The sequence below is a fragment of the Poecile atricapillus genome, chromosome 27, assembly GCF_030490865.1.
Source record: "Poecile atricapillus isolate bPoeAtr1 chromosome 27, bPoeAtr1.hap1, whole genome shotgun sequence".
Classification (NCBI taxonomy): Eukaryota; Metazoa; Chordata; class Aves; order Passeriformes; family Paridae; genus Poecile; species Poecile atricapillus.
Genome location: NC_081275.1, coordinates 2,024,914 through 2,034,143, shown reverse-complemented (window position 1 = coordinate 2,034,143; position 9,230 = coordinate 2,024,914). Strand labels below are relative to the sequence as shown.

At 56.7% G+C, this 9,230-nt stretch overlaps 1 protein-coding gene and 10 non-coding genes across 11 annotated transcripts; all 11 read left to right on the top strand.

The window, feature by feature from the left end:
• Positions 1-21: 21 nt before the first annotated feature.
• On the top strand, positions 22-93 carry TRNAC-GCA (transfer RNA cysteine (anticodon GCA)). Its single transcript has one exon. It is a non-coding gene; the product is annotated as a tRNA-Cys (tRNA).
• Positions 94-304: 211 nt separating this feature from the next.
• TRNAC-GCA (transfer RNA cysteine (anticodon GCA)) lies at positions 305-376 on the top strand. The gene has a single exon. It is a non-coding gene; the product is annotated as a tRNA-Cys (tRNA).
• A 210-nt stretch (positions 377-586) lies between these two features.
• Positions 587-658, top strand: TRNAC-GCA (transfer RNA cysteine (anticodon GCA)). The gene has a single exon. It is a non-coding gene; the product is annotated as a tRNA-Cys (tRNA).
• A 127-nt stretch (positions 659-785) lies between these two features.
• On the top strand, positions 786-3,274 carry RPL23 (ribosomal protein L23). Its single transcript, XM_058858150.1, has 5 exons — positions 786-906; positions 1,126-1,209; positions 1,709-1,837; positions 2,638-2,751; positions 3,123-3,274. The coding sequence occupies exons 1-5, from the start codon at positions 894-896 to the stop codon at positions 3,203-3,205; spliced, it is 423 nt and encodes a 140-aa protein (XP_058714133.1). The 5' UTR covers positions 786-893; the 3' UTR covers positions 3,206-3,274.
• Positions 3,275-4,628: 1,354 nt separating this feature from the next.
• TRNAC-GCA (transfer RNA cysteine (anticodon GCA)) lies at positions 4,629-4,700 on the top strand. The gene has a single exon. It is a non-coding gene; the product is annotated as a tRNA-Cys (tRNA).
• Positions 4,701-6,397: 1,697 nt separating this feature from the next.
• TRNAC-GCA (transfer RNA cysteine (anticodon GCA)) lies at positions 6,398-6,469 on the top strand. Its single transcript has one exon. It is a non-coding gene; the product is annotated as a tRNA-Cys (tRNA).
• A 356-nt stretch (positions 6,470-6,825) lies between these two features.
• TRNAC-GCA (transfer RNA cysteine (anticodon GCA)) lies at positions 6,826-6,897 on the top strand. Its single transcript has one exon. It is a non-coding gene; the product is annotated as a tRNA-Cys (tRNA).
• A 537-nt stretch (positions 6,898-7,434) lies between these two features.
• On the top strand, positions 7,435-7,506 carry TRNAC-GCA (transfer RNA cysteine (anticodon GCA)). Its single transcript has one exon. It is a non-coding gene; the product is annotated as a tRNA-Cys (tRNA).
• Positions 7,507-8,277: 771 nt separating this feature from the next.
• Positions 8,278-8,349, top strand: TRNAC-GCA (transfer RNA cysteine (anticodon GCA)). The gene has a single exon. It is a non-coding gene; the product is annotated as a tRNA-Cys (tRNA).
• Positions 8,350-8,656: 307 nt separating this feature from the next.
• On the top strand, positions 8,657-8,728 carry TRNAC-GCA (transfer RNA cysteine (anticodon GCA)). Its single transcript has one exon. It is a non-coding gene; the product is annotated as a tRNA-Cys (tRNA).
• Positions 8,729-9,001: 273 nt separating this feature from the next.
• On the top strand, positions 9,002-9,073 carry TRNAC-GCA (transfer RNA cysteine (anticodon GCA)). Its single transcript has one exon. It is a non-coding gene; the product is annotated as a tRNA-Cys (tRNA).
• The last annotated feature ends 157 nt before the right edge of the window (positions 9,074-9,230 follow it).

Genomic DNA, 9,230 nt, shown 5'->3' with positions numbered 1-9,230 from the left:
TGGCGGGAGCGCGCGGCGAGCGGGGGTATAGCTCAGTGGTAGAGCATTTGACTGCAGATCAAGAGGTCCCTGGTTCAAATCCGGGTGCCCCCTCAGAGCTAATTTTTAATGGTTTTAACCATTTTTGGGGCTTTTTTTGTCGGTTTTCACTGGGGGAGTGAGGAGGGGGGGGTCGCATTTGCACGCGCGCGCAGCCCCCGTTCCACGCGCGGGCGCCGCGACCGCGGCGCCCGCGCGTGGAACGGGGACTGCGCAGGCGTGGAGTGAACCATAAAACGATACTCAGCGGCTTTGGTGAAGCAGCGGGGGCATAGCTCAGTGGCAGAGCATTTGAATGCAAGTCAAGAGGTCCCTGGTTCAAGTCCGGGTGCCCCCTGAGTGTTAGTTTTGATGGTTTTAACCATTTTTGGGTTTTTTTTTGTCGGTTTTCACTGGGGGAGTGAGGAGGGGGGGGTCGCATTTGCACGCGCGCGCAGTCCCCGTTCCACGCGCGGGCGCCGCGGTCGCGGCGCCCGCGCGTGGAACGGGGACTGCGCAGGCGTGGAGTGAACCATAAAATGATACCCAGCGGCTTTGGAGAAGCAGCGGGGGTATAGCTCAGTGGCAGAGCATTTGACTGCAGATCAAGAGGTCCCCGGTTCAAATCCGGGTGCCCCCTTGTTTTGTTTTTCTTTTTATTTTTTTTTTTTATTACTTTTAAGCTCCGTTTATCCAGTGTTTTCTCGCACCGAATTATCCCCGGTTCCTCTTCCCGTCGCCGCCGCTCCCTCCCGGTGCTCCCGGTGCTCCCGGTGAGGGTCCGGGGTTTCCCGCCGTCGCCGCCAGGGGGCGCCGCCGCGCGCGAGGCGTGGCGGGCGCGTCACGTGACATCCGCCGCCTCTTCCGGCGCCAAGATGTCGAAGCGAGGTGAGGGAGGCGCCGGTCTCCGCCGCCATCCGGCTCCATCCGCCGCCATCCCGCGTTCCCGTGGCCGCTCCGGCGCACCGGGGGCTCGGGGAGAGGCGCCTGAGCCCGGGCGGGAGCGGATGTCACGGGTGATGGCGCCGCTGCCCTCGCCGTGAGGCGCAGGCCCGGGGCCGCTCCGTGAGGCGGTGCCGGGGTCTTAACGCTCTTCTCGACCCGCAGGACGCGGAGGTTCGTCCGGGGCCAAGTTCCGCATCTCCCTGGGTCTCCCGGTGGGGGCCGTGATCAACTGCGCCGACAACACCGGTGGGTGCGGGGATGGGACGGCGGGAGGGACCCCCGGGAACGGGGGAACCCCTCGGGAAGGGCCCCTCGGGAAGGGCCCCGCAGTATCGCGGAGGCCGTGCTGTCCATCCCCAAAGCTCCGCGTTCCTTCTGGAATCTCCCGCCGGGCCTGCGGTAGCGGCAGCGCTGCTGGGTGTCCCTGCAGTGGAACACAGTGAGAAGCTGTGCCCGGGAGTCCCGGGATAACAGAGCCGGGAATCCCGGGATAACAGCGCCGGGAATCCCGGGATAACAGCGCCGGGAATCGCGGGATAACGGCCCCGGGAATCGCGGGATAACGGCCCCGGGAATCCCGGGATAACAGCGCCGGGAGTCCCGGGATAACAGCGCCGGGAGTCCCGGGATAACAGAGCCGGGAATCCCGGGATAACAGAGCCGGGAATCGCGGGATAACAGAGCCGGGCATCCCGGGATAACGGCCCCGGGAATCCCGGGATAACGGCTCCACCGCTCTCCACAGGGGCCAAGAACCTCTACATCATCTCGGTGAAGGGCATCAAGGGCCGCCTGAACCGGCTGCCGGCGGCCGGCGTGGGTGACATGGTGATGGCCACGGTGAAGAAGGGCAAGCCGGAGCTGAGGAAGAAGGGTGAGTATCGCCGTTCCTGTCCCGAAACGCCGCCGGGATTGGGCTCAGAGTCCCCGAGAGTCGCCTCCCCCCCTTCTCTAAAGCACTCGTTGGGTCCCTGCCGTGGCTCAGGGAGTTGTCGTGGAAGGGCAGAGCAAAGGCGCCGCTTTTGGGTGAAGTGGCAGCTCCTGGTGCTGTTGATTTCAATCAGCGGTGGGACAGAGGGTTTGGGAATCCTGGGATGGGCTGGATGGGAAGGGAATTTAAATCCCATCCGTGGGCAGGGACACCTTCAGCTCTGCCTCACCCGAGGCGTGTCCAGCCTGGCTTTGGGCACTTCCAGGGGTGCAGCCACAGCTGCTCTGGGTCCCCTGTGCCAGGGAGGAATTCTTTCCCTAAATCCCCTCCTGTCCATCAGGGAAAGAGCAGCGATGCCACGTGGATGTGTGAAGTGAAAAATGATGGAATCCTGGAATGATCTGGGTGGGAAGTGACCTTAAATCCCATCCAGGCCCCACCACCCATGGGTCTGCTCCTGCTCCAGAGGAGTTTTCGCTGAACGTTGTTGGGGAATTAATAATTTATTTCAAAATCAAGCTGGGAAAGTGGGAATTTTCCTGGATTTTCAATGCATCTCCAAACATCACATGGTCAGTTTTAAGGGGCCCGTTGGCTCTGAAGTGTAACCTCGTAGTAAAACACCACAAATCCGAGGTGCAGAGCAAAAACCACCCTGGATCCATGCCATGGGTGTGATTCCCGTGGGATCTGTGTGGAATGTGGGTTCATCCCGAGGGCTGGGACCCTTTTTTTCCTCGCAGTGCACCCGGCAGTGGTGATCCGGCAGCGGAAATCCTACCGGAGAAAAGACGGAGTGTTCCTGTACTTCGAGGACAACGCGGGAGTGATTGTAAATAACAAAGGGGAAATGAAAGGTGAGGCTGGGAATTGTGTCCTGCTGGGAATTGTGAACTGCTGGGAGCACTGGGGGGATTGGCAGTGCCACAGGGCTGAGCTCTGCTGGGGGAAAGGACTGGAGATTGCCCTCAGAGGATGGGATTTAGGGTGGGAAATGCTGCCCTGAGCCATCTGTGAGCTCTGAACCGCAGAATCCCAGAGTGGTTTGGTTGGAAGGGAGCTCAAAGCTCATCCCAGGGACATCTCCCGCCGTCCCAGGCTGCTCCAAGGCGTGTCCAGCCTGGCTTTGGACACTCCCAGGGATCCAAGGGCAGCCACAATTCTCTGGGAATTCCATCCCAGCCTGTCAGGGAGGAGCTGAGCCCGTGGTGTTGTCCCTGTTTTCCAGGCTCAGCCATCACAGGCCCCGTGGCCAAGGAATGTGCGGATCTGTGGCCCAGGATCGCTTCCAACGCCGGGAGCATCGCCTGATCCCGATCCTGATCCCGATCCCGGCCCTGCCCCTGGCCAGGGACACAAAATAAAACTCCTTGTACCAACTCTGTGGTGTTTTTCTTGCCAAACAGCAGCAGGATTGTGCTGGGAAGCGTTTTTATGGAGCTCCAGAAGATGGAACTGGGGGATTTTCCAGTTGCGTTTTTCCGGCAGATTCCTGAAGAATCCCTGGAATGGCTCAGATTTGTGACCCTGAACTGATTCCTCATCACAGGGGGGCTGGGAGGGGTCAGTGGGCAGCTCAGCCTTTCTGCTGGAGCTCTCAGAATTGGAGAATTCCTGGGATTTTCTTCCCAGAATTGGAGAATTCCCAGGACCATCAGGAGCAGAGTGGGAAGGCGAGGCCAGGGAAGAGCTCGGGCTGGCCGTGGTTTCCCTGGAGCAGAAGAGGGAATGTCCTGGGTGGGAGCTGAGGTTTCCTGGTTCTGGGGTCCCGGTGCCTGGAGTGTCCCCCCTGACCCCAAATCTGGGGCAGGGCGAGGGGGCAGCTCTGGACTCTGCCATTCCTGCCTCCAGCGGCCTCCGAGCTGTTCCTGCTGCGCTCCTGGAGATTCCCGAAGGTTCTGTGCCCTTCCCGAAGGTTCTGTGCCCTTCCCGACGGTTCTGTGCCCTTCCCGAAGGTTCTGTGCCCTTCCCGACGGTTCTGTGCCATTCCTGATGGTTCTGTGCCGTTCCTGATGGTTCTGTGCCATTCCCGATGGTTCTGTGCCGTTCCCGAAGGTTCTGTGCCCTTCCCGAAGGTTCTGTGCCCTTCCTGATGGTTCTGTGCCATTCTTGATGGTTCTGTGCCATTCCTGATGGTTCTGTGCCCTTCCCGAAGGTTCTGTGCCCTTCCCGATGGTTCTGTGCCATTCCCGATGGTTCTGTGCCATTCCTGATGCCTTTTCTGCCATTCCTGATGGTTCTGTGCCACAGGGAGCCTCACCTGGGCACGAGGAACCACACTTGGGCATGGAGAGCTCACCTGGCCATGAGCATCACCTGGGCATGGGGAACCTCACCTGATCATGAGGAGCTCACCTGGGCATGGAGAGCTCACCTGGCCATGGGGACCCTCACCTGGGCCTGAGGAGCCTCACCTGGGCCTGAAGAGCCCCACCTGGGCATGGGGAGCCTCACCTGGGCATGGAGAGCCTCACCTGGGCATGGGGAGCTCACCTGGCCATGAGGAACCTCACCTGGGCACAGGGAGCTCACCTGGCCATGTAGAGCTCACCTGGGCACACCTGGGCATGGGGAGCTCACCTGGGCATGCAGAGCTCACCTGGGCACACCTGGCCATGCAGAGCTCACCTGGGCACACCTGGCCATGCAGAGCTCACCTGGGCACACCTGGGCACAGGGAACTCACCTGGCCATGCAGAGCTCACCTGGGCACACCTGGCCACCCTGCCCAGCCGGGGGTATAGCTCAGGGGCAGAGCATTTGACTGCAGATCAAGAGGTCCCCGGTTCAAATCCGGGTGCCCCCTCTCTTTTCCCATCTTTTTATCCCCAGAATTGTGCTCGGGAACCCGGAATTCCCAGATTTTCCCCCGCTGTGAGGGAGCTGCTGGGTGCCGGAGAGGAAAAGGATGAGGATTTGGGGAGGATTTGGGATTCGTCCTGGGATTCATTAGCAGCGCTTTGCTGGGATGGTAACGAGCAGGGAGATTCCTGCTGGGAATCCTCATGGAATGAAGGGGCTCAGCTCCAGGTGCCCCCTCTTTTCTTCCTCTTCCTCCTGCCCAAATCCCTCAGGGGGAGCTTGGGAAGCTGCTGTGGGATGTGGGCTGGGAATGCGGGCTGGGAAAAGGCTCTGGAAAAGGACAGGGATTGTGCAGTGGGTGGGGAAGCGCTGCCAGGAACTCCCGGGAAATCCGGGTCTGCCTGAGCCTCCCCCGGCTCCTGCAGGGAGGAATTCCCTGGAATGGGGAAACTGAACCTGGGTCCGGGCTGGGAAAAACTGAACCTGGATCTGGGCTGGGAAAAACTGAACCTGGATCTGGGCTGGGATCTGGGCTGGGAAAAACTGAACCTGGATCTGGACTGGGAAAAACTGAACCTGGATCTGGACTGGGAAAAACTGAACCTGGATCTGGACTGGGAAAAACTGAACCTGGATCTGGGCTGGGAAAAACTGAACCTGGATCTGGACTGGGAAAAACTGAACCTGGATCTAGACTGGGATCTGGGATGGGGAAAACCCCAAAACCCGGACAGGATCACGGTGGGATATGGAAGGGAGAAACAGCCGGGATGGGATCGGGGTCGGGATACGGAATGGAGGAAAACCCGCACTGGATCATGGGTGGAATATGGAATGGAGGAAAACCCGCACTGGATCACGGGTGGAATATGGAATGGATGAAAACCCGCACTGGACCACGGATGGAATATGGAATGGAGGAAAACCCGCACTGGATCACGGGTGGAATATGGAATGGATGAAAACCCGCACTGGATCACGGATGGAATATGGAATGGAGGAAAACCCGCACTGGATCACGGCTGGAATATGGATTTGGGGGAAAACCTGGACTGGATCACAACTGATATCTGGAATGGGGAAAAACCAGGACTGGATCAGGGTGGGATGGGGTAGGGAGGAAAAGCCGGACTGGATAAGAGCCAGCACATGGAATGGGAGGAAACCTGAACCAGATCCAGGCAGGACATGGAAGGGGGATATCCCAGACTGGATCAGGGCTGGGAAATGGAATGGGAGGAATCACATTTGCAGTTTTATCCTGTTTAATTCCCGTTCCTTCCACAGGGCCATGGGGCTGCACGGGAGCTGTGGAGGGATCCGGCCCACAGGGAGAAAAACCTCTCCCTTTCCCAGGAAATGTTCCTGAACATCCCAGGCACAGGGGGTAAAACCTCTCCCTTTCCCAGGAAATGTTTCAGAATGTCCCAGGCACAGGGGGTAAAACCTCTCCCTTTCCCAGGAAATGTGTTGGAATGTCCCAGGCACAGGGGGTAAAACCTCTCCCTTTCCCAGGAAATGTTTCAGAATGTCCCAGGCACAGGGGGTAAAACCTCTCCCTTTCCCAGGAAATGTTTCAGAATGTCCCAGGCACAGGGGGTAAAACCTCTCCCTTTCCCAGGAAATGTTTCAGAATATCCCAGGCACAGGGGGTAAAACCTCTCCCTTTCCCAGGAAATGTTTCAGAATGTCCCAGGCACAGGGGGTATAGCTCAGTGGGAGAGCATTTGACTGCAGATCAAGAGGTCCCTGGTTCAACTCCAGGTGCCCCCTCTCTTTTCCCCTCCTTCCTTTTGCCCAAAACTTTGCCACAGAAAATCCACGGAGGGCTCTGAGCTTGTGCTGAGCTGCAGCATCCAAGGAATCCCGGATTGTTGGGAAGTGCAGGGGTTGTGCTCTGTGTGAGAGCCACTCGCTGCCTCTGGGTGCTTTTCTCTCATTTCCAACTCCCTGCAGGCACCAGATCTCCCAGAATTTCCCCTGGTTTCCATCGCTTATCCCGTTTCTCCACGTCCAGCCCGTGGCAGGTGCCTTCTTGAGGTGGGTGTTGAGGGAAGGAATCCAATCCCTGGAGCAGAAAGCTCTTTTGTTTTCCCAATAAAAGTTAGATTTTAAATGTCCCAGGCACAGGGGGTATAGCTCAGTGGGAGAGCATTTGACTGCAGATCAAGAGGTCCCTGGTTCAACTCCAGGTGCCCCCTCTCTTTTCCTCTTCCTTCCACCTTCCTTTTGCCCAAAATTCCTTCCAGAAATCCAGGAAGGAGCTGCAGAGCTGTGGTTGGATCTCTGGAGTTTGTTCTGTACCCTCAGTGCTGGCTGGGAGCTTCAGAGGATTTCAAATTCCAAGGATTTGGGCTCTGACTATGGGACAACTTCAGGGCTTGTGTTGTGAACCCTTCACTGCTTTCCTTGGAGTGACTTTCCTCCTCAATTCCATTTCCTCCCACTTTCCTCCTCAATTCCATTTCCTCCCAATTTCCTCCTCAATTCCATTTCCTCCCACTTTCCTCCTCAATTCCATTTCCTCCCAATTTCCTCCTCAATTCCATTTCCTCCCAATTTCCTCCTCAATTCCATTTTCTCCCAATTTCCTCCTCATTTTCACACTGAACTGCTGGAGTTTCCCACCTTTTCCCAGGCACAGGAGGGGCAGAGGGAGGTGTGGCTGAATGGAATCCAGGACAGAAACGCTCCTGACTTGCCCAGGAAATGTTTTTAATTGTCCTCTTCTGCCCCATGGGGGTATAGCTCAGTGGGAGAGCATTTGACTGCAGATCAAGAGGTCCCTGGTTCAACTCCAGGTGCCCCCTCTCTTTTCCTCTTCCTTCCACCTTCCTTTTACCCTAAAAAAAATTGCCACAGGATAAATCCACGGGGAGCTCTGAGCTTGTGCTGGTTCTGAGCTCCAGCAGCCAAGGAACAGATGGGAAAGTTGTGGGGTCGTGCTCTAACCATTCCCTGTCTGTTTGTGCTTTTCTCCAGCCTTAATTCATCACCAAAATTCCTCATTTTCCCCATCATTTATCCCTCTACCTTTCCCAGGCACTCCCTGGGCTGCTCAGGGAGCTGTCGAGGGAAGGAATCCAATCTCTGGACAAGAAACCTTTTTTTCCTTTCCCAAAAAATGTTTTGAAATGACCCAGAGCTCAGTGGGAGAAGGTTTGGCTGCGGATCTGGAGGTTCCCAGCCCAGCTCCAGGTGCTCCCTCTTTTCCCTGAGGATTTTGGGGGGGTTTCCTCAGCCTCTGCCTCCTCCCCCTGTTCCCTCTTTTCCCTGTTTGTGGTCAGAGGTGGAAGAGAGGGGGAAAAATCAGAGATTCCAAAGAGGTTCTGAGTGGGAATGGGAATGGGACAGGGAATGGGACAGGGAATGGGACAGGGACAAGGAAGGGAAGTTCAGGGAAGTTCAGGGAAGGGAAGTTCAGGGAAGGGAAGTTCAGGGAAGTTCAGGGAAGGGAAGGGAAGCAGTGGATGGTGCAGCCCCGCAGGTTCTGCAGCAGGAGCTGATCCCTGAGGAACAGAGAGCTCAGGAATTTGGGAATAAACATCCCTTAGATGTTTTATGGAGGTGAGTCTGTAACAGGGGGTATAGCTCAGTGGGAGAGCATTTGACTGCAGATCAAGAGGTCCCTGGTTCAACTCCAGGTGCCCCCTCTCTTTTCCTCTTTTGTTTCTCCTCTTCCTCCTGCCCAAATCTTTCTTGGGAAGGTCCTGTGGGGTGTGCAGGGAATGAGGGGTGGGAGCAGCAAGGCCCTGGAAAAGGGCAGGGTGGGGAAGCACTCGCTGTCTGCGGGTGCCTTTCTGTGCTTTTCATTCTCTGTAGCCACCATTTACCGGAATTTCTCATCATTTCTCATCATTCCCATCATTTCTCACATTTCACTCCCTGCACAGCCTGGCAGGTGAAGGGATCCAAGACACAGAAACACCTGAGCCTCCAAAAATGTCCCAAAAGGTGTCAGGGGGTATAGCTCAGTGGGAGAGCATTTGACTGCAGATCAAGAGGTCCCTGGTTCAACTCCAGGTGCCCCCTTTTCCCCTTTTTTCCCATGAAAAAAATGAGGATGATTCCTCCTTTTTTACACCCCAGCTGTCTGTGCCTGCACAGCAGCAGGGCTGGGAATTCCAGGATTAAAAACTGAGCACTCAAACCACACAAATCCCGCAGGAATCCGACCTGTGGGGCAGGGCCAGAGCCCAGACACGACTTTGGTTTGTGGGCAGCTTTCACTGGGACATTCACCCGCAGTGGGAATAAATCCTGGCCTGGTTTTCAGGGATTTTATTGTTCTCTTCCCTCAGCACAGGGGGTATAGCTCAGTGGGAGAGCATTTGACTGCAGATCAAGAGGTCCCTGGTTCAACTCCAGGTGCCCCCTCTCTTTTCCTCTTCCTTCCACCTTCCTTTTGCCCAAAATTCCTTCCAGAAATCCAGGAAGGAGCTGCAGAGCTGTGGTTGGATCTCTGGAGTTTGTTCTGTATCCTCAGCGCTGGCTGGGAGCTTCAGAGGATTTCAAATTCCAAGGATTTGGGCTC